The 24,321-nt window shown below is 38.6% G+C and overlaps 1 protein-coding gene across 10 annotated transcripts in view; it reads right to left on the bottom strand.

The window, feature by feature from the left end:
* Positions 1-15,392: 15,392 nt before the first annotated feature.
* nrg1 (neuregulin 1) overlaps positions 15,393-24,321 on the bottom strand; it is a 69,301-nt gene continuing 60,372 nt past the window's right edge. For 3 of the 10 annotated variants that reach the window (XM_046861130.1, XM_046861138.1, XM_046861136.1), the window contains 7 exons: positions 22,217-22,275; positions 19,722-19,745; positions 18,198-18,300; positions 17,939-18,071; positions 17,597-17,727; positions 16,215-16,397; positions 15,393-16,113 (listed from right to left, as the gene is read on the bottom strand). In XM_046861130.1, coding sequence (XP_046717086.1) covers positions 15,453-16,113; positions 16,215-16,397; positions 17,597-17,727; positions 17,939-18,071; positions 18,198-18,300; positions 19,722-19,745; positions 22,217-22,275 — 1,294 coding nt within the window. In that variant the 3' untranslated portion in view covers positions 15,393-15,452. Of the gene's footprint in view, positions 16,114-16,214; positions 16,398-17,596; positions 17,728-17,938; positions 18,072-18,197; positions 18,301-19,721; positions 19,746-22,216; positions 22,276-22,864; positions 22,933-24,321 lie in introns of all 10 variants that reach the window. The other 7 variants (XM_046861133.1, XM_046861137.1, XM_046861135.1 and 4 more) reach the window with 5 other exon arrangements.

Raw genomic sequence — 24,321 nt, 5'->3', positions numbered from 1 at the left:
TTTGTTATAGTGTGGAAAATTAGATGCTTGTACTGCAAGTTGTGTAACTATTGCACTTCGTAAAACAGAGCCTACTGTAGTCCAGGCAAACATGGGGGAACTCTGGACATGACCGTTTTTTTTTTTTTTAATTCCTGTTCAGATGCGTGTTTTGTGTATGCGTGATGTGGCCACTAGGTGGAGACTTTGAATTTGTATTTGTATTTGTATTATTGTTTTTGTATTTTTGTATTTTTTTTCTTTACACACAAAATATTCAGCAGAAATGATGAGACTTTGAACCGAATCTTCATTTCTGCTGAATATTTTGTGTTTGAATATTTTGTATATATATATATATATATATATATATATATATATATATATATATATATATATATATATATATATATATATATATATATATTAGTCTATAACATAAGAACAGCTGTTTGAAATATATATTCCACTAGTATTTATATTCCATTTTGGAAAACATACAGATGAAATGAACAATTGCATTTACATGTACAATCGCATTTTTCTTTTCTGAAGAGCAACTGGCAGTTCTTTCACAATGACTGGATCTGGTTTCAAATTAATTGGTATGGATTTAATTGGACCTCATAAATATAATGAAGAATAACACATGCACAGAAATTGTATAGCTTGAATTGGTAGCCAAGTAGAAATAAAAAAGTGTATCTGATGTGTGTGTGTGTGTGTGTGTGTGTGTGTGTGTGTGTGTGTGTGTGTGTGTGTGTGTGTGTTACTTGTATACACACCTCAATATGATGAACTGAAGTCCAGTCCCAGGTGTATTTCCTCCCTAATCCCATTGTTCTCATGACCCTAACAAGCATATACTGGTTAATACAATATACAGTTAAAACACATAAAACACAAAAATGTAGAATAATAAAACTCTATACAACCAATAGGAAGTACATATACAGTATCACTGATATGCCTAACATAAAAGATAAGAAAAAGGCGTCGCTGTTGCGAATGAAGTGGATTTTACAAGTAAAAGGCAACGTAGCTAAAATCTCAAAATCCCATAGATCCCAAATGCATACGAGAAAGAACTAAGGAGAATGTGGACATCGGATAAAGAGTTGAAGAAGGAGTAGAATTTAAAGGAGTAAAATGCTCTTATTCTGCGAAAGCCGTGTCTCAGTATTTGTCCCTTCTAGCATTTTCTGTGTTTTGTTCATTTACAGTTTTGTTCCGCCTTGCAGTTTTTCATGTATTCAGTTGAGGTAAGCAGGTTTTATTCAGCAGCACTGCAGCAGTGCTCATACTCCAAGACCACATACAACACAGTGCCTCTGAGACTTCATGATCTCTCAGGGTTTTAAAGCGAAAATGCCACAAAAAAACCCACTTTGTAGAATCCTTAAAAAAAATAATCCTTCATAAAAGAAGTGTAAAACTAATGTACGTACGTATATATACACATATATATAGACTTTGACCCACTGAGCACCAGTCCAGTCCTTTTTGTCCTTTGCCCAGGTAAGACAGCTCTGACGTTGTCTCTGACACAATTAACACTTGAAAAATATCAGTGTGTGTGATAAATCTATATAATATACGGGTTTCACTAAATTGCTAAAATAAATCAACTTTTTAATGATACTCATTTGTTGAGATGCACCTGTATATGTATTGTGTGTGTGTGTGTGTATTTATATATCAGTGGCAGGCAGTCAGGGTCAGCAAGGTCTTCTCTGCTGCCCTAAACACTATCAGAAGCACTGACCTACAGTTACAACCTAAATCTAATATTTGTTCCATGAAATTGTATTAATTTATTCCCAACACTTTATTCTCTTCATTTCGTAGCGTTTCTCTTGACTGTTTTTTTTTGTCCAATCAGATTTCAGCCTCTATGTGCTGCCATGTCAATCTAATCTGCCCAGGGCCTTCAGAGTCAGTACTGCTGGCCTTTTTACCATAGAGAATATTAGCAATGGGTCTGTTTCCTTAACCAATCAGATTTCATATTCTCCTCACAGGGCAGCTAGCTGTGCCAGAATAGCGTCAGCATTTTTCCGTCATCTGATTGGTTGGTCAGAGGGAAATTGTTACAGCCAAGTTCGACTGGTAAAACACGTGTGTAGCTCTGCACACATCAATATATCCGAGTTCGATTTTTTTCTTCATTTTGAAGAAAAGCTAGACATCGTGAGGAAGTCTGCTAACCCTGAAGCTAGCTAGCGTGTCTCAGCCCGGGAAAGGGTTTGTTCACCACTTCCAGAACAGTGAATACGAGCGGTACCACTGGATTACAGCCTCTGAGGAGCGCTACACATTATGAGTCTGCATCACTGGTAAATAGGTTGTATTTTATTTACATTTTTATGTTTTTATCATGTTATTAGACAAATATTGATTCTGAACTGCTCCAGATGTTATAGGTGCACAGTTGTGGTTGTAGTGTGGAGGTTTGGAGTCTTAACTTTAGGGTTTCTTGCTTTAGTAAAATGGTTTTCACCCTCCAAATGTGAAACCACCTCTCTCTCTGTAATGCCACGTGTTGTTATATTGTGTTTTTGTACAGTATCGATGGTTAATATTATTGTGACGTGATAGTGGTGGTGTTAAGAGGTAGATTAAGTCGGGTAAGTCCTCACTAAAGGCCCAGATACCAAATGCATGGCTCGCCACTTATAAATATATAAGACAATTTCTTTTTGTTATTATTATTATATAAAAAACATTTTAAAGTTTCTTTACTGTCAAAAGTTTACGCATGCCGTGACCACATGGAGTTTTATCACCGCAAGCTTCAGATTCCATAATAATTATTTTGTTAACAGCATAATGTTGACACTTTGACCCCAAGCTATCAGCTTTTACAGCATGATGACTGAAACATAGCCACTTGATTTGTTTCGATTTCTGAAAGTTCATTCAAGTACAAGTTTCACTTTCCATTGAGAGCAAAAGTGCAAGTGATGTTTTTGTTTTTTACCACAGTATCACTGGAATACCATTTCATCTGCGGCAATATATCTTACTATATTTAGAGACAGAAACTTATCATTGACACCTTGAGTTATTGGGAGGGGTTATTATAAAAAAACAGTATCTACTGCATGATAGTATAAACTATTAATTCACTATTTATAGTTAGTTGCTTGGGGGACACATTTTAGTAGATCTTCTCTAGGGACAGTAATATAGAAATGAAATTTGTATATATTTTAGAGCCAATGTGCAGCTTGTACAGCAGTACAGCACTTTCCTCAAAAAAATAACTAAACATACAGACATCATTGTCAAAATAGCAGACAACAAAAGTAAGTACACCCTAAGTGAGCATGTCAAAACTGTGTTCAAGGTGTCAATATTTAGTGTGAGCACCATTGTTATTTAACACTACATTAATCCTCCTGGGTATGGAATTCACCAGAACTGCACAGGTTGTTGCTGGGATCCTCTCCTCCATAATGACATCACAGAGCTGCTGGATGTTAGACAAATGATGCTTCTCCACCTTGAGGATGCTCCACAGGTGCTCAATAGGGTCTGGATAGATACTTGACCACTCAATCACCTTCATCTTCCTCAGAAAGGCAGTTGTCATCCTGACTGTGTGTTTTGGGTCGTTATTATGTTGGAAAACTGCGGTTCGGCCCAGTTTCTGAAAGGAGGGCATCATGTTCTGCTTCAGAATGTCACAGTGCATGTTGGAATCCATTTTTTTCTCAATGAACCGCAGCTCCCCAGTACCAGCAGCGCACATGCAGCCCCAGACCATGATGCTGCCACCACCATGCTTGACTGTAGGCAAGACACAATTTTCTTGGTAGTCCTCACCAGGGTGTCACCACACATGCTGGACACCATCTAAGCCAGACAAGTTGATCTTAGACTCATTAGACCAAAGGATAAGGTTCAAGTAATTCATGCTCCTGGACAGGTCTTTAGCAAACTCTGCAGTGTATGATCTGAGCACTGACAAGAGGATCTTCAGTTTCTGCAACCTCTAAACTCATGCATCTGTATTTTGAAGCCAGCTTCTGCACCTGATACAAAGCACGAGGACTCTGCTTCTTTGATAGACCCTTGTGAGGCCTGTTCCAATTGAAACCCACCGTGAAAAACCTCTGTATGACCCTGGCCACTGCACTGTATCTCAGTTTTAGGGTGTTACTGATCTTGTTTCCCCTTGGCCATCTTTATGGAGAGCAACAATTCTATATCTCAAATCTTTAGAGAGTTCTTTGCCATGAGGTGCCATGTTGAACATCCAGTGGTTGGTATGAAAGAATTGTCCTCAAAGCACCAAATTTTAACTGCTGTAAATTGAAATTCTTTTAAAATTTTTCATTAAATTAACATGGTGGTAAATTCTATTCAGGTGCTTGAGAATATTCTGAGAACTTTCAGGTGTTTTACCATCTGGTTTTCAACGAAACTATTAGATAACTGAAATCCTGACAGCTCATCCCGAAAACACAGAAAATAACGCAATCCTGGGTATCGTCCCCCACCCCCATTTAAAAAAAAATGCTTTCTGTGACAAAACAACATTACTATCAACAAAATAAAACACATGAGTCATCCCACAGTTTCAGCCTGATTCAAAGTGAGTATCTGGTGAACTTGTAACTGATGAAATGTAGCCCAGGGCAGAAGCATTTTACCCCAGTAGATTACAAATCGAGCTGTTTCATCACAGTAATTGTAAGGCGGTTGTAGTCCCGGGCAGGTAAATTATCAGTAATATGATGATGATGATGATGATGGCAAAGTGCCAGGGGTAACTCCTACACCCCAAAATTATTTTGTAATTTGTGCAATAAAATAACGTGCCCACACTAGTATAAAATTCTAAATGTTTTACAGTCTGACACTGTGGCAAAATGTTACAAATATTTCATCATGTTGTTCAGGTATTTCAGTGAACTAGGTTGAGTGTAACAACTTCAAATTGGAGAGTCATTTATAGGTGATGCTCATCCATCTAGGTAGCAAAAACCTAGTGAGCTATCTTATTTTTTTGAATGCCATTTGTTAAGATATTGAGAAGTGAATATAATAAAACCAGCATTTTTGAGTTTATGATCTCAACTACATTGTAGATTTCTATTTGGCTACAATAGAATTACGCTATTACCGATATGTGGTACTTTAAAAACAATGCAATGTGCAATTACTGTAAACCTTTATTAAATACACAGACATTTTGGACAGCGACTAATGTGCTACCTGTGCAGACCGCTCATCCACTCGTTATCCCATCAGCCAATCATGTAGTAGCAGCAGAATATCTCATTCAATTACACAGATACAGATCTTCAGTTAATGTTCCTCAAACATCAGAACTGGGACAAAATGCGATCTGCGAGACTGACCATGGATATTGAAAGGGTTGTTGGTGCCAGATGGTCTGGTATTTCAGAAACTGATGAGCTCCTGGAATTTTCATGCAGCTCAGTTACTGTATCCAGTGAAGAGCAGGTCTGCAAGAGGAAACACCTTCCTTTATGAAGGTCTGAATAAAAAGGCCAGACTGGTTTGAGTGAATAGGGAGGCTACAATAATTCAAATAATCACGCTTAACAAATGTGGCATGTACAGTTTATCAGAATGTACAATACAGTCAGCCCCTGAACTACGAACAAATTTTTTCGGAGATACAAACACGGCCACGGCCACCCAAAAAACGCAAGAAAAATATAAAAAAAAAATCTAATATTAAAGAAAACTTTTAAAGTTTACAACTCTGCAAACAGTGAGAAGAAGAAGAACGCCAGGCAGGCATGCTGTGGGACCGAGACACACTAGTCTCTCTCTTCTCGACTTACGAATAATCGACTTACAAACACTTTTCCGGTCCCTATTTATTTCGTAATTCGAGGGCTAACTGCATACCAAATTTTGAGGGAGATGGACCACTGCAGCAGAAGACCACATCAGGTTCCACTCCTGTCAGGTGGTAACAAAAAGTTTCAAGACTAATTTTTTTTTTCAACACACCAACAGATAGCAGCACAAAGCAAGCACAGTCACAGGGAGCACCGACCTTCATAAATCCATGTGCCAAAAGACATCGTCGTGTCCACATCAGAAGCTGTGCAACCAGTGCTATTCTGACCATGTGCATCACAGAGTGTGCATTTTAACATGACCAATATCTGTCAGGAGGTTACACATAGACCTACTGTGGGAGAGACAAAGCCTGTCTCCCTCACTAGGGAATGATAAGAGAAGATGGTACCACCACTTTAGACCAGTGAGGTTTATGAATTTTTTAAAACCTCTGCTGAAGGCAGGAAGCAGTTTTAAATATTTTTTCTGAGCATTTTTTTCCCCCACATGGTGCCAGGTTGGTTTTCAATGCTCAATTACAAATGACAATTCAAAATTCAGTAAAATAAAGTAATCTGAATGTGTTACTGATTGCAGTGCTGATCAGGTCATGTTCCCAAATTACAGTCTTGAAATTCTTAACTGAAGAGTGTGATCAATATTTCATCATGCGAATATGTATGAATTACAGAGACTTTCTAATAAAGATCTCATTAGATCTACAATGATGGCTCCTAAATGAGTACAGTTATTGATATCTGAACTTCGATTACAGATTAGTTCATCCAAAGGATGTGGGTTTAAAGTAACAACAGTTAACTAAAACGTTGTACTAGCATCCATGCTAATGGTGAAAGGATATTACAGACATATCCCGGAGCTTGACTCAGGGGAAAGGATCTTTCAAGAGTGACAGATCAAAGTATTGTATACAAATAGACTTTACTGTATAGTCTGATATTATTGATGTATACAGAAGCCAGTTCTAAACCAACAGAATGGAAGTTGGATCCTAAAGTCAGTTTTTAAAAATTCATGAGAGGTGTTTTTAGTTTAATAACTAAAAACTGTGACACAGTAAAATATTTCAACATCACCAGAAATATATCAGTATATCTATATCATATACATCTGTAGTATTACATCTGTAGTACATCGGGAAATGATTCGCTTCAGTGTTTTCTTCATTGTATTAAGAGGTAAGGGTTTTATCTCCAGGCATTTAAACAAAATCCGAATTAATTGTGCTCTCCAATAAACGCAAAAATTTTTTATATTCATGCTGCTTGGGTTCTCGTGCAACAATGGTATTTTAGCAAGACAAAGAAATATAAAGCAGCTGCAAGATTAGACATTAGATTTACCGTAAAATGTTTCTAATACTGTATATTGCAAAGCAGCAAACCAATAATCTCATGTCTCCTGCTTTATTATGGAATTTTCCTTTTATTGCAGCCATGTCTTTGAAAAAAAAGAACAAAAGAAAGAACACAGCACAAGCAAAATGGTTCACATGTGCCAGGAAAAAATATCTCCCAGGTCTCGGCTAGTCGCATGGAAGTATGCAAAATCTCCATTTAACTGTATGCAGCATAGAACCTCTCCATGTGCCCAGGCTAGAAGATAAAAAGGGACATCCAGGGTGTATTCTGCATTACTGCTAGCTAAAACCTAGCTAATCTGCATAAGACCATGGATTTTCTTTTATCTCATGCATTTTAACACTATTTCTTTTATGTTAAATTAACATGGATTTCCAGTATTCCGTTTGTTAGAAGAGACACTAATAGGCCAAAACAATTCAATCTTAAGAGAGCAGTCGAGACACAAGCAGCTTAATAAATAAATGCCTTTCGCATACTTTCAGTGCCTGTGAACGCTCTTACTTTCCTGTTGCAACCTATTAGTGCACCGCCTTATTCAAACAAATGAAGCACTCCATGACACCATATGGCCAACTGTAGCGTGAATCACCTTCTGCATGTTTAAGGCTTCAAGAAGCCGTGCTTGATGTCAGATCATATATCTTCTGCTACTACCTCGGCTTCCGGTGGAGTTTCCCCTTGCAGCTCTACAACAGCTGGAGCAATAAGAGTGATGAGCACTTTCATTGGGCTCCTGAGAACCCCAGACTCGCTCCAATTAAGAGGTCAGGACACCAACAAAGCCTTGGCCACCATCCTAGTGGGTTATAATAGAGGGGTTTTCACAAGGGAATTGTTTCCCGCAGAAACGCTGAGGGTTTCTCACTCCTACCAAATGGCCTTACAGCATTTTTGATGACTGGAGATATTGGGTCAGAGCAAACAAGCTGTTTCTTGTTAACAGTTTCAACATAAACTATTAAATAATGCGTTTCAATTCAAGTTTATTTTTACGGCACTTTTCACAATGGACATTGTCTCAAAGCTGCTTTACAGAAGCATAAATTAGAGAACAAAATTCACTTATATTTAAATAGATGTGTATTCGTTCCAAACGAGCAAGCCTGGGGCGACCAGGGCAAAGAAAAAACTCCCATAGATGGTATGAGGAAGAAACCTTGAAAGGAACCAGACTTAAAGAGGGAACCTCATCTGGGTGACACCAAGACTGTAATTATATATCATTAAAACATTACAAACACCAGAGATGAATAATATGAGAACACTCTCTCACATTCTGGGTTCTGACAAGAACTATTACCTACAATTCAGCTGAAACAGATGACTAGGACATATTAAGATCACATGCACCTAAATATCTTATCAGCAGGAAATAGCTTTATCTATCCTCATGTCCTTATTTGCACTTTCACACATTTAACGCCCTTTTCTATAGTGTTTATTTGTCTCTGCCGAAGAATTTTTTTCTCACTGAAAAACACACCCTTACTCAAGTACATTGATGGCATTTTGCAGACACCCTTATCCAGAGCAACTTTCAGCTATAGGGTTAGGGGCCTTGCTCAGGGGCCCAGGAGTGGCTGCTTGGTGTGGTTGGGATTTGAACCCATAACTTTTCAGATCCAAAGTCCAATGCCTTAAGCACTGAGTTATCACCTCTCCAAGTAGACCAGGGTATCATTAAGCTTCAAGAAGATCATTAAGCTACAAACCTTACGAGTGTAGTTACTATGGAAAATACTTTTCTGTGAAAAATTGGTGCCAGAACAGAGTCTTTATGCAGGTCTTTCTTTTGGCTTAAGAGATGACAGGTTCATGCCCAGTCGTACTTGTTCTGATTCTACCATCAAAAACATAAAAAAATCCCAAAGTTAAAAGCAGTAAATCATCTGATCGACCCTCTGTGATCAGAATAAATAGTTCGAGTTTTCAGTGTCTGATGCCCTGACCACTATTAACCCTGACTATAGTCAATTAACAGCTAAAATGACCCATGTTTTTGTATTTCCTGCTTTATAATTAGTTGAGAAAATGATCTGGGTCCTCAGGGTTTTGCTCAGATTATTTACCTCAGAAATATATAATGCATTACTGGAGTATGAATGGATTGGGAACTGAGCAAAGTGGTTCGAAAGAATGACTGAAAGAAATCACTTTCACTGGCATTTCAATTGTATGTGATGATTGTGTGCAACTGCAATTGCAAATGCCATTCAAAAAAAAGTATCCGAGATGTTTTGAATAGCTTTAGGGATTAGAACTATTCATTTTGTCTTACTTACATCATCACAGTCTATAAGTGGGAATAATACAGTAGATTCTATGAATGATTTCTGAATATCCTAATTGGCATTTTGTCCCCATTTGCTGTTCTATAAAACCTCCACTCTTCTGGGAAAATGTTCCAGTGCTCATTCAGCCACAAGGGGTTTAGTATTGTCAGGTACTGGGTAGGTGAGGTGAGGAGGCCTGGGGTGCAGTCAGCATTCACATTCATCCCAAAGGTGTACAATAAAGGGTCGAGATCAGAGCTTTATAGCAGGAAATCTTCATGGAGAAACTAGTTCAAGTGAAGGGAAAATTTGATGCTAAAGCCAAAGACATGCTATATATCCTATATAGTGTCGTCATTTACGCCACTTCTATCAGTAATAATTTACCAACACTTGTCATAGAGCTTTTTGTTGAGCATAGCCTACAGTTCACAGTTTCTCCTGTGTGGCAGGCAAACAGCTGCTGGTCCTCTGATCTCAGTTCCTTCGTTTTTTTTACTTCACTGTTGGTCCATGTCTAATACAGTGTATCAGAGGATCAGAAAAGGTCAATTATAGTACCACAGAAGATTGTGCCAGCGTGAGTTTTGAACTTAAGCGTTGTGAACAAAACAATCATTTATGTTTTCCTTTCACTGGCTTTGTGCAATTTCATGTCCTGGTTCTTCCACTGCGGAGTATGAAAAATGATTTTCCCCCAGAGAAAGTTTCAAACGGTTTCACAGGCTCTGAACACTTTTCAAGAATCTCGAAAATAATGTCTTTTCTGTATTTAGATTTGTTGAGTTTTGCTTGTGGATTCGCTCCAGGGGCTTGGCTCCTTCTAATCAGATCCCAAACCTTTGCCAAGATCCTTTCACTTCGTTCAGTGAGCGCACCAGTAAAGACACATTTGAAGCACCTTTAAAGAATTTTGTCGGATGAAACTTTCCAACAAATTTGCAATGAAAATTTGTCAACACCATAGATGGCAAAATAATGGTGCAATAATATAATGTATATGTTTTTTTTTTATAGTCTTTGTTCCTCAAACGACAGTGGATGACTTTAAAAAACTTACTGTAGACTTAAGACTGCTATGAAAAGAATCATATTGTAACTGTAATTCAGATCATATTCTCTTGACCTGGGCTGATTCATGCCATGAAGTTACCCCACTGTGAAAGACCTTCAACATGGTTTCTGTGTATAACTGCTGTGTTACGTTTTATTAAGTATTTGCCTTTAAATGTACTTAAGTATCCAAAGTACTACGATTTATTATGCCTGTAATGTTCTATATGTTCTATTGTAAATGAAACTAAATGTTCTGCTTTGCTGTTGAACAGATGCTGAACTGTATGTTGGTGATCAGTAGATTCCAAAAAATAAACGTAGTTGAGTAAAAAAGAAGATATTTGACTTTGAAATGTAGTAAAGTTAAATAAAATTCAAATGGAAATATTTCAGTGAAGTACAGAAAGGTGTAAAAAAAAAAGCTACTTCAATACAGTAATGAATTACATTTACTTTGTTACTGTGCACCACTGTATATCGGTGTGACCAAAAACTGCACCACGACCACAAGGACGGAAATCGCTTTAAAGAGATTTATAGAGTTTCTGATTATATTTGTTATGGGCAGCATGTTATTTCATCCCTATCTCGATCTTGTGTTCTGAATGAATTCTGAAGTTGTGTTCTGAAGCAACCCCCATGTTACACTCAGTGACTCATGTAGTATCACTACAACCCTCACACGAACAGAGACACCAATCATTTTTAGTACTTAAATGTTCTGTATTGTTGATTACACAATCTGTCTCTTTTTTTGGACGGGTTAAGGAAGAAATGAGAGGAGAGGAAAAGCTGAAAAGCGACATATCTGGCTTATCTCTACACTTATGAGTAGTGCCATTGAAGTAAACAATGGCCAACTTTTAATCATATACCGCAAACTAATGACACTGATAGACTGAATGGCTGGGTGTGTGTGTGTGTGTGTGTGTTAAGAGTGTGTCAACTAGAAAGAAACGAGGGAGTTACTCATTATTTTTAGCAAGTCTATTGAGCTGGAAGTCTACAATGACTGAGTAAACCATTGACTCTGGTACACATCTGGGCAACACAAAATGTCCCTGTTTGGACACAGTATTTGGGGGGGTTTCAGTAACAGGACAAAAAAAAAAATGAAAAAACAACAACTTCATACATGCCATAAAGTCAATAATGCAAGTATCAGCCCAGCCAGGGGCATGTTTATTAGCCATGCACAGCTCTGCTCTGGTTCATGTGACAGTTTGCTCATGATATAGTGAATTTCCCAGTTCCATGTACAACAAGAGCACGTGGAATAATTTGAGTGCATGTGAAATGTCAACTAGCTGTCAAATTAATGAAATTATTTAAAGGTGTTTAAACCAACAATGTGGAGCCCTGGGTTATGGAGGTCCTTGCATGGCCAAACCCCCTACTTCATTAGACATAATAAAGAAAATGTAGATATAAAAATTCAAAATGAAGTATCTAGTTTGCTACATATCTATTCAATAAAGGTCAACTACATTTCATAGCGCGAAGCTGCGTTGGGGTTTCTATCCAATCAGATTTCAGCCCTCACGTCACGTATTGCCTGATGTATTGAAATACATGTTGCTTGAAGCTGTTGATTGAACCTTTTAGACTGCAATTTGGTTAATTTGGTTGGCTAGAGTCCCTCTAGCAGGCGTCCAGTCACGGATGGTCAGAGAGCGCACTAGTCAGAGCTCGCAACCCGCATCTGTAGCAAACTGCACAAGCTCAAACAACTGGGGTTTTTTTTCTTTTCATCATAGCTAAGAAGAAATTGATTTGGTCGCAGATACACTTTACAGAAGGACATTTTACAGAAAAGCTGGAGATTTTTTTTTCTATCTAAACTTGTTTCTTTCCAGTAAAATTTGCACAAAAACACAATTTGCTAATTTCATTTCAAATGACAGGGCAGTAATGCACAAAATAAATGAAATGCATAGAAACCTGGGGCCATTTTATGAGGTTTATATTGATGCTTTTGCTAAAGATTATGTATGGGCGTAGCCCAGTAATCACATTCATTCTTGCTCTTTAAGATATCCATCTGTGATGCAGCGCTCTGATCAACGCTCTGATATACTGCGTTTCAGCAAAATATTGATGGTTTCGATAGCTGTGACTTCATAATGATGGTATTTCGAGGTGGATTGAGTCAGGTAGAACACCACTCAAAGCATAGGTGTTAAATGTACAGCCTGACACTGGATTTAACCCAAATGGTGATTCTACCCAACATAAGTTTTTTTTTCCCCCAACCATTTATTCAGCCCAATATGTGACCTTTTAGAAGTGATAGTTCTGCCCAACCTGGTGCTTTGCGACCTTTCCAATGTAGAACTCAAAACAAGTTTGCAAACAAACGCGTGTGCTTTGTCACAAAGGTAATTCACGTGTAGATGTTTGCCCTCTCTGGATGTTTGATGCATCCGATAGATAACACGGTTCAAGGTATTTTGCAATGACGTAAAGTGGAGAGAACAGAAAGAATGTTGAAATACCAACAGCACAGGAACAGCAGCAAAGCACATGCCTGGACATGTTTATGACACCAGTGAAACGCAGGAACGAAGACGTCAACGTACCAAAGATCTCTCTGTATAGAGGACACTTGGTTGGTATGACTTCTTCAAAGTAAAAGTGAAACGTGGGAAGTTCCCAGTTAGGCTTTTTGGCACCCTATTTGCTAGTCATGAGAGATGAGTTGTATGATCTCTAATCTTTGTAGATCGCCAATCCTAATTTCCATGAATTTACAATGATGGCCCTGATAAGTAGGTGAGCAGCTGTAAAAACTTCAAAGCACACAGTAGGTTTAGGATTTCACACAATAGAAGATGAACATGGAGAGTTCTTTAATGAAATGTAGAGAAGTAGAGAGACCTGCAAGTCTGTGACTCCCGCAATGCGTTTGCTTGACATCTGTGATCATGCACATTTTAGTGCAATACATGCCTGCAATTGTCTTTTTTTGTGTGTGTGTTCTGTTTCATGCAGTTATCATGACTATGGTTTATTTTGTGTTTCTCTTGCATTTGTAATGTGGTTGTATTTGGATCAGTAGTAGTCACAATCGACCACGCCGACACACAGACCCAGTAAGAATGAACACATCATTTTACATGTCATTTATATGCAAAAAGGAAAAAATAACATACAATCTGTTGTTTAAAAAAAAAAAAACAATAACGATTTTGTGTATAATTAGCTACGTATCAGTGGTGAGTTGGATACAAATTGTTAAGGAAGTGGGCCAAAAAACCCAAACCTTGTTTTACATTTAAGAACCCAAGCTGCTGGAGGCGTATTTACACAGACAGGTGTATCTGACAGACACTCCTTGGTTTGAAAGCAATGCATCATGGGGTATTTTCAAGAGGCTCGCCGTGGTTTAATGGTTCAGATGATATAATCGTACAATGATAATAGAATCAGCTGTAAGTTTATTCATATTGCATTTTACACTAAGCCTCCAACATTTAAAAAAAATAAATAAAAATAAAAAAATCATGTGGGAATATAATGGAATGGTGAAATCAGTCGTACATATCCTGATTTTTGTTTATATTCAAATGTATATATATATTCAACACTATTAAAATATAGACTATATTTGACTGACTATAGAAGGCCAAAGTAATAAATAAATAAATAAATAAATAATAGACAAAATAAATACTATAAAATGCAGAACGGGCCGGATTATGTAATCGCAGTTTTTTTTTCTTTTCTTTTTTTTTTTTTATTAAAACAAACAAAAAAATGGTATTGGTGTGGTATTCAGCAGAAATGATTAAGAACTGAATGCACTCCTCCAAATGATATAAAATAAAAGCAAACATGACTTTTTTGTTCAAAAAAAAAAGAAAAAGAAAAATTAAGCTATAACGGTGAATATAAGACTTTGTGGCTCCCGACACACTAAACAGTTACAATACGGCGATGTATAAAGTAGTAAGTAGAGGCTTTTTTTTGACCATCAGCTTCATTATAAGTGTCTGCGTTTGCCATTCAGATGTTTTTTGTTTTGCTTTTTTCAGTTAAGCGAGTGAACCTGTTACACAATTTTTCTGTGAAAAGAAATAACACAACCGATACTCTGGAAATAAGAGAAAATTGTACAAGAATATTGATTAGCCAAATTCTTACATTGTCTGGCGTTTTACTTTACAACATGTGGACCAGTTCTTAGATCGGTGCTGCACCTTCCCCACAATGCATTACTGTGAAGCCAACGGATGTGTTGAATAATTGACGTAGTGAGCCATATATTCATTCAGTAACAGGCAAACTAGACAAATTCAACTGCGCTCGATTCGTCACTTTCACTTGCCCAATTGCTAAATTTGATTTCCTGTGCTGAGCTTTATTAACCTTGTTTCCACCAAAAAAAATAAAATAAAAACGACAGGAAATTTTATTTTATACGTTTTGATTAAATTTTTTTTACTGCTTCTTCTTTTTTTTTTTTTTCTCAAAAAAATTTGGTATGTATTTCTACACTTCCTATGCCGTTTGTAATTTGTAGCAGTGCTGGATGCTGGCTCAAGGTAATGAACATATAGCTCAGTGTCATAATGCAGTTTCCTTTAGTTCTCCATGCTGAAATTAAAGGCACCATTGATATTTCTGCCTTTGAAATACTGAGACCATATATACATACATACATACATACACACACATATATATATATATATATATATATATATATATATATATATATATATATATAACGAATGGCACTTTTTTTCAAGAAGCAAACACATTATATACACATTTAATTTATAAAAGTTTTTTTGCACTACATAACTAAAATAAAAGTTTTTTTTTTTAATTTCCTCAAATACTTAATTTATAGAAAATAAATGTTTAGTGTTTACTCTTAGTATTTTACAATTATCCTTTTAATTTTTTTTTTTTTTCTAGTGTATGTTCACTTTTAGACAGCAATCGGGTCTTGGTTAGCCATTACACTGGCTAATCTGCTTTGTAGATCGTCTTGTGGGGAGAGGCGCAGTGCGGCGTTAGTCCTGCTGCTTTCTACCAGCTCCAACCCCAGCATAGCCATGCCTGCGACCCCAGCGTTCTGTATGAGGAACGGTGTGTTCTCGGCCACCAGGTGCTCTTCCTCTGCCTCGCTCTCTGAGCTGCTGCTTTCAGAGCTGCTTACACTCTGCTCATCCTGACTGTTCTGATCTTCTGTTCTTTTAGAATTGTGCATGGCCGTGGGGCTGTGAGGGGCAGATGTGGGTGGGGCACAGGGTACCGAGTTGTCTTCCTGCATGCTTTCATGCTGCTCGTCCTCCTGGATGTGCAGAGGGCTGGGTGGAGGGCTCATCTCGTCCAGGCCATGGTTATAGTGAGCCGAGTTGCGGAGCTGCTGTGCTCGGCTAGGCTCCGGTTTCTCTCTGAGCCGTGGGGGCGTGAGGAACAACAAAGGGCGTTCTTCCTCACCTGATGGACTTGTTGCCATGGAAGGAATAGAGGTTGCCAGGCTGGGGAGAGGTGCTGACATTTCAGAGGGAGGAGAGGAGGGTGTTGCTGGGGAAAGCAACTTCACAGGTGAGAGGCGTGTCGGGGTTGTCACGGTCGAAACATACCTTAAACAAAAAGGATCGATTTCAATCATATCGCTGGAAGATAAATCTTAAAGAATACGGTCATGTGTTAAAAAAAATCAGCAGTGTTGGGTTCAATTTACCTCTCGCTATAAGGAGAGTCTTTATAGGAATCTGTTGTTTCTTTGGAGTTTTTAATGACATCTCGGCCTCCTCCAGTGGCATTTAGACGCCCACGCTGACTCGGAGTGCCAGTCCGGCCGTTTTGTACCCCGGAGATCGCATGAGTGTCAGACACCGCACTGTCTGGCTTTTTATTACTCCAACTATCATGTCACATATAGGAAAAAAAAGGTAGTTATAAGCAAGCTTATCTAAGTTAAATATAATTTTAAACTAATAGATTAGGCACAAAGCCAAAAGAAATCTATACCCATGCAGTCTGTAGTTTAAAGACAAAACCTTATGATGATAATTCAATTAGCTTTTTACGACTCAAGCCTTGATATATGACCTCAATTAGTCAGGTAATCTTCTAGAGGACAAGACTGCAATTAGCATTATACATAAAACCTAACATCCTTTACCTTTTAAATCATTTACAAGTGCTACATTTCAGTATAAATGCCTGTTTTTCGGTCTGTCTACAGCACGTGTGTCAACTACGTTGATCATCGATCAGTAGATCACAGAGGTAGCACGTGTAGAGCATGTGCCAATTTGAAAAAAATGTATTCATTGATGTCATTTTATCGTCTATCCTCCCTATGCCATTAGCCACTTGATTGATGTACGAGGTGACCAGTCCCAGATCTCTTCTCTTCTAAAACACAGTGGTCACCAAACATGTGCAGTGAAACACGTGCGAGCTACTGATATGCTCCAGCGAGCTTTGTGACGGCACTTATTTATGTAAGTCAGCCTTTTCCAGAATAAGGATTATTAAGTACAAATACTGTTCCAACATGACTGATAATCATTTGGCTACCAGCAGCTACTGACTTTCTGACTCTCTTCAGGCAGCGACCATATATACTGATTGTATTGTACACTGATCAGGCATAACTATGACATTATAACATTATGACTGGTGAAGTGAAGAACACTGATTATTTCTTCATCATGCACCTGTTAGTGGATGGATATATTTATTAGGCAGCAAGTGAACATTTTGTCCACAAAGTTGACAAAATGTGCGAGCGTAAGGTTTTGAGCAGGTTTGACAAATTCTGACATCTAGGCGACTGGGTCAGACCATCTCCAAAACTGCAGCGGAATGTTGTGGAATGTTTCTGGTCTGCAGTGGTCAGTATCTATCAGAAGTGTTTCAAGGAAGGAACAGTGGTGAACCGACAAGGCTCATTGGTGCAAGGGGGATACGAAAAGATTTGCTGTTTTGGCAGCGAAATGGGGACCAACACAATATTAGGAAAATCCTACGTTGGTATTTTAAAGGTAGCTTTAAGCCAAAAAAAGGTTTGAGCACCCCTAATCTACACTCTAAGAAAGAAAGTGAACTGTGTACCCTTGGCTGAGGCTAGCGGTGATGGCGGCAGAAGGCTGACTCGGTGATGTGTACTGGTTCAAGGTAAACGATGTTTCTGTTTCCTTCTCGATCACGTGCTGAGCAGGGGCTGTGTTCTTCAGTTCATACTGCTGAAATCAGAAGACGGCAACAGAATGTGAGCACATGTGTATTAATACTAGTGAAGGCAGTCAATCAATGAGAAGAGACTTCATCATGTATAAACATTTTACTTTAAACAATGCACCAGCCCTTATTAAAGATAAATGGTTGTGCTCTGTTGCTACACTATAGACATTTTGAAACAAAGAGTTCTGACAGCTAGTACACACGGCCACTTACATTAACAAGCTGCAGACTTTGCGGTGGTTGATGGTGGTTTTGGGGATACTGTGAGCCATTGCTTATATCAGCCATGGCATTGCGCTTTCGTAAACTCTGCCGCAAGCGATCATGCAGCTTTTGCCTCTGTTTCCTGCTCAATGAAAAAAACACAGAACTGTTCGAAACCACATCTCAGTGATTCACGTCTCAATCTAAATGAATCGCTTGTAACATACAAACAAAGCCGGTTTAAATATCAGTAACAAAATGGAATTACTTGGTTTTGCAGTAGGCCACCACACACATGATGCCAACAACTAGGAGAGCAATGCAGATGCCTGTTATTGTTAATATGCGTTTCTGATACAGCTCCTCAGCTTCTGGAAAAGAGGACAAAGCATTTTTTTACAACCTCGCGAAGATATCTCAAAAATGTTTTGCATGTAGGATTTGTGCAAATGGATTCATTTTATTTGCATAAATCTTACACATATTTTGTAGGTTTTATTTTCAATTTTAAAGAATAAGAATGCATCTAGATGCCAATTGAATCTCAGGATGCTGAATAATATTGGTATTATTTAAAAGTAGGGTTGAAATTCAGTTTGAAATCACATTAAATGCATTCCTATGAATTCCCAGTGAAGCGGACATAGTTAACATATCACTTACATATACATTGGGTTAATTACGATGGTTATAGACTAAGGTCTTGAGGGTAATAAATAAGACCTCGAGTCTGTGAAATACCAGCTTAGAACCAAAGCAGCATTGATTTGGGTTCTGCTTCGGTCTGCAGATGTTACAGGTTCTCACACACGCAAGGCTTTAGGAAACGGGACTAAAAGAGCAGCAGCACTTGGTCACAGGGCCTTTGGCAGGTTGGTAAAATGAAACCGCCGTGTGCTATACGATTTAAATCCTACCATGTGTGATGGAATGACGACCTCTTGCTTTATATCAGTAACATTAACAGAAAGTTCGAAATACTCTCTGTTTAGAGAATCTTCGATGCCCTGTGAGCAAATGCTTCTGCCAAAACTCAAAGTGTCCTGGTTAACTGCTTATTAGTTTGGTTTATTGGTAGTAAACATCCTCTGAAACAGGCACACGTCACAACTGCCATTACTACGTATAGGGGAAAAAATGCAGGTACTTTGTTTAAAGGGTGGAAGACGATTAAAAAAAAAAAAAAAGAGAGAAAATTAAAAGGTTGCAGGATGAGATGGGCTGATGAGAGGATGAGGAGGGGGGAAAAAGAAAGGTGAGAGGAAGATGTTCAGCGTATCTTGTGCAACATGCAAAGGGTGGAGGGATGCAGATGAACAGAACAGAGCAAAGCAAAGACTGAAGGGATCTGCACATACAGCATAACCACGGAGCGATTCATCTAATGCTATGGTGTGTGTGTGTGTGTGTGTGTGTGTGTTGAACAGAACATGTCAGAAGTCTGCATGAATAATTGAGGGTCTCCTTTACTGGCATTCATGCTGCTTGTGCTGATGCACCCTGCGTACAAACACTGAGTTCTGATGCAGCGATGCCGCATTTGAGCTTGAAAACAATGGGAATATAGAATGTTTGAAGAGATTGTGATTGGAAGGTCCTCATTCTTTGAGCAACTTTTCGGTTGAGCAAAGAATTAACACAGTAATGTAATGTGGCATGATAATCACATCTGTTATGGCTGTATGATCCCTTCAATAGCAAAAGGAAACTAGCTAGAGTTGAAGGAAAAAAAAAAAGGCTCAAGCTACTAGTCCTACGAGTCTGCAAACTAGAAGGAAGGAACAATTCATACCCATAAATTCAATCCCATGATGTTCTGCCGAGGCAGAAAAGATGACAAAAAGAAAGAAAGTACAGTTGGTTGGAGATTTGAGTGATAAATGTTTAATTAAATGTAATGATCACCTGGCTAAGCAAATAATCAGACAACTGCTCGGAGCAACTAGAACCCACACGCCTGAGCATCTTTCATCTTAGCAAACACATTGTAGCGCAAAATTCAAAAGGCATGTTTCATTACTGTTTCCAATACATGGCTGCCTGTCATAAGTGAGTTATGAATTCTGTAAAATACAGTAGCATGCGCATGCAAACATCAATGTGCTTGCATCGTGACACAGATCGGCCCTATTCTTTATAACAGGAGCAAAACCTGTATTCTTCCACTGGTTACACCACCACCACCACCACACCAAATGTCTTTCATGCGGTTAGAGACATGCATCTTTCACTCAAGTACAATAGGTTTAAACCCTTGAGTGAGACGAAAGCATAAATAAAAACCAAAAGGCTTTTTTTTACACTGTTTTCACAGTCATGCTCTTCATACATGTTAAAATATACATACATGGAAGTTGTTTCCTCGTCATGTATGAAAACTCACCGAGCACCTTACTCAGGAACTCCTATGCACCTGTTCACTCATGCAATTATCCAATCATGTACAAGCACAGGCTCAGTGAAACTGTATTCAGCTGTCCAGTTTCACACAGCCTCTGCCCACTCTAGCCTCCTGATGTGATGTTCTGAACTTGTAGACCATCCACCTCAAGCTTTGATGCGTCGTGCATTATGCTTTTTTAGTAACTAGAGTTTTTAATGCGGAGTGCTTATGCGTGAGCTTGAACCAATGTTAAACTTTGTACATCAACAGCAGGCCCAAATGTAAACTCCTAAAAATTTATGTGAAATGTTGTTTGAGTTATAGCCTGCCTATAAACCAAAACACAGCATGGTCAATGTCACTTAAAGCAAATTTTGTTCCTTATTCGGACGCTTGGTGCACTTTTTTGGTATCTGCATGATGATTGGCTGCATAGATAATTGCATAATTGAGCAAGTGGTTTACATAAAGTTGCTGGTGAGTGGATTTGCAGTTACTGAATTGAACTATATAGTATATTGGGTGAGGCATTGGACTTTGAAACGGAAGGTCACAAGTTTAAATCTGAGCACCACCAAGTTTTTACTGCTGGGCCCTTGAGCAAGGCCCTTAACCCACAACTGTTAAGTTATAAGTCTGGATAAGGGTGTAAAGCTAAATGCTGTAAATGTAGTATTTTTTTATTTGAGTACCAGGTTCGTTCAAGTAATTCTGTTTGTTGCCTTTTTGACGCATACATCAACTCAAAATCTACATATAGTTAAATTGCACCTGCGCCTTTTTTTCCTACTGAGAGCAACTGCTCACTGGATTAAAGAGCTGCTTCTGTGCCTTGGATTGCAAATCAAAAATACTGAGCTAAACTAGCTGTAGCTGGGAGTAAATGTGTACCGTACAGTAAAGCTCTACTGCCATGCTGATGCAGCAGATGCTCTTCCTCCATTGCCTCCATCGCACTTCTAGAATGCTTTGAAGGAGGAATAAATTGTGCTTTGGCAACGAAAAATAATTACCAACCCGAATTTTAAACTGATGTAGGTGCTGTGCTCGACAAGAAGACTGTCGGAGTTAATATTGATTTTCTTAGGACCTACTAGTTATACTGCACTGCTGCTCATGGTCCAGCAACACACTTTTCATTGTGGAAAATAGAAATAAGGCCAGTGTTTTAAAAAGTGTTTTTTTTTACTGTACAAAAGAGAAAGTATGAAGTTTAGTAGTGTGCTGCTACTTATTGAAAGAATCAAGGATTTGATCAGGTTTTTGTTTTGGTCTGTATTTGCAAAATGGGCCACTAATGCATTAGCAATTTCTAATGCATTTAGCGCAATTTCTCTTTTGGTGAATTCGCTCTTTAATATTTTGTTCTTATGTTCATTTTTATAAAACCCCACATCAGGGGATTCGGTGCTGCTGCCTTTTCAGCACAGTTGGATTGTGATTAAACTTTTTGGTCTCTGTAGAACCAGTAATAAAACAATAAGGTGCAATTTGACACGATACAATCGTGTGTGATTCTTTTTTTAACATCTCCAATTGATTAATGTTGTAAAGTAGAAATGGTGTTTCTCCTCTTAAATCTCTGGAAAATCTGTGGACTTTCAGCTCTGATAAAAAAACAAATCTCTTTATTTAAACGGTTTTCAAACGCAATAAAATGTTTCTATCCACTCCGTCCTTGTTCAGGTTAATATTCCAGCATAACAAAACTAGGTTAAAAAATGCTAAACATGCGAGGAGTAGGTGTGGTAAAGGACGTACAACAGAACCCCAAAACAGCACAGAAAACTCCTTGATCTCACTACCAGGAAAAAAACAAAAAAACAAAAAACGAAGCAATAGGAAATAGCGTTGATTGAGCATGCTTCAATCCAAGCGCAGACAGGAAAAGGAAATAGACGTACTGTAGAAGCTGGCCATTACGTAGTTTTGGCAGCGATCACCAGTAAACTCATTTGGGCACCTGAGAGGGAAACAAAAAAGTCATAGAGAGAAGAGAGAAGAGAGAGAGGAAGTGAGTGGATACCCAAAAGTTCTCCCCGTGCCCATGTGCATTTCTGGTGTTCTCTGCGAAATGTGTCACCAAACATTGTCCATGTTTGTTGAAACACACTCTTCCCAACTATTGGCCAAATCACAGTCCCACAGTAATGACTTGATTAGGTGAGATTAATTTTCAAATGATTCTGTCGCACGATTAAATAAATAAATAAAATAGTCAAGAAGTAAAAATCCCGAAACTGAAGAAGAATTGAAACAAATCAGACAACTCAAAATGCAATTTCATCATCATGCGAACAGAACTGCATTAGCAACTGGTCCAAATGTCCTCCAATAGAGATTGCAGGAGCCAATTTTGATGCTCGCCTTCAAATTAGTGAGCGCGGCCTGTCCCACACACATCTCCACACCTGTCCACGTCTAATGGAGGGGACAGATGGACAGTTATGAGTTATGGAGACTGTGATTAGGGAAATGGTAGGAGGAGAGACGAAAGCATAAAACACCAGCTTTGCGGCATGCGCATGGGGAGGTTCAGTGGCTGCACATACGTTCGTGTTTTGAGACTCTGACAGGTTCTTTGATTTCACAGCGGTTCCCTGTGAATCCTGGATGGCACCTGAGAAAGTGGGGGTGGGGGGTGTGGGTGAGAGGGGATGAGCACATCGAAAAAAAACGGCACTAAACACAGAACATATTGTCTTACAGCAAAGCACGACAAAATTAAATAGCAATTAACTCGTAATAACGTTTATGTAATACATTACTATTTACATTCGTAGCAACTTTTACAAAAATGTCCTTTGAAACATCCCAAAGAAAAAAAAAATCCGGACATTGCTGCTTTTAAGGGCATCGTTGCATTTCCTGGCCTGTTGTCATGTATAAAGTTTAGGTAGGCATTAAAATGTGTAGCTGGATGCCAAGACCGGAGCTTTCTGGTTGGCCATCTGCTCTCTGATGACAGAGTCGGGTTTTCTAAAGCTCTGATAAAGGAAATCTAGTGGCGTGACTGGCACAGCCTCTGAGTCCTTCCAGCTGTGCCTATTACAGGGTCTTAACAGCTGGGACAGCTGAGTCTCTCTGCTGAGAGTCTAAAAAAGTGAGACAGAGTGAGCTAGGAAAGAAATAGGAAAGATGTTGACTGCTGAGAACAAACACGTTCTGTAATATTTCATGGAATTGAAACATGAAGTTTTAAACGTGGATGAAAAATTAATGCTTGGAGATTCTTTTGAAAAGACTACGGGCAACAGGGACACAACCAAAGCCTGCCTTTCTTTACAAATCCTCCTGACGGGTGCATCAGAGTATTGAGCTCTCAGCAATCTCTGATCCCTGGAGACCCGGGCAGTCGGACTGCTTCCGCACGATATAGACGTACAGGGTGGGAGAGTGAAAAAAAAAAGATGAAAATGAATGACAGAGACAGGCATACTTGTCTGCTTGTCCGCTTTGTCCTGCAGTGTTTGCGGAACGAAAAGACACGGTGCAGCAGTGATTTTTCTGCTTAGTCACTCAATTATTTTATATTAAACCCAGGACTAAAAGTCTTATGGGTTGGAGGGCCACAAGCCAAATTGTCTCCTTGGCAATGCTACATCTCCCTGTTCAGCAAGTCAATAGAGGGGGGCCGCTGCACGAGGCTGCAAGTCATCGACGCGTTTTCCTAATGATGCTAATGGATCCGTGCTTTTACAGATGCATCGTGTCTCTATATTACGAATGAAATGATTAATCTGAAATTCTTCTGTAGTGCTGAGAAGGGCCCAAATCCTTCAACAGTAAAGAAAAAGATATGTAGTGACCACTTCTGAAAAACAGCTACAGATGTCGGTTATTCATTCATTAACCCGCTCCTTCATTCTACAGGTCTTTCCTGTTCTTCCAGACTACAGTCTTTACTCTCAGACACATGGAATTTTCTTTCCTCTATGTTTTTTTATGGGAATACTGAGACCATACCAGCACTTCGGACTGATCTGCATACTTTTATTTATACTACTAA

The sequence above is a fragment of the Silurus meridionalis genome, chromosome 11, assembly GCF_014805685.1.
Source record: "Silurus meridionalis isolate SWU-2019-XX chromosome 11, ASM1480568v1, whole genome shotgun sequence".
Taxonomy (NCBI): Eukaryota; Metazoa; Chordata; class Actinopteri; order Siluriformes; family Siluridae; genus Silurus; species Silurus meridionalis.
This window is presented reverse-complemented; position numbering and strand designations above follow the sequence as displayed.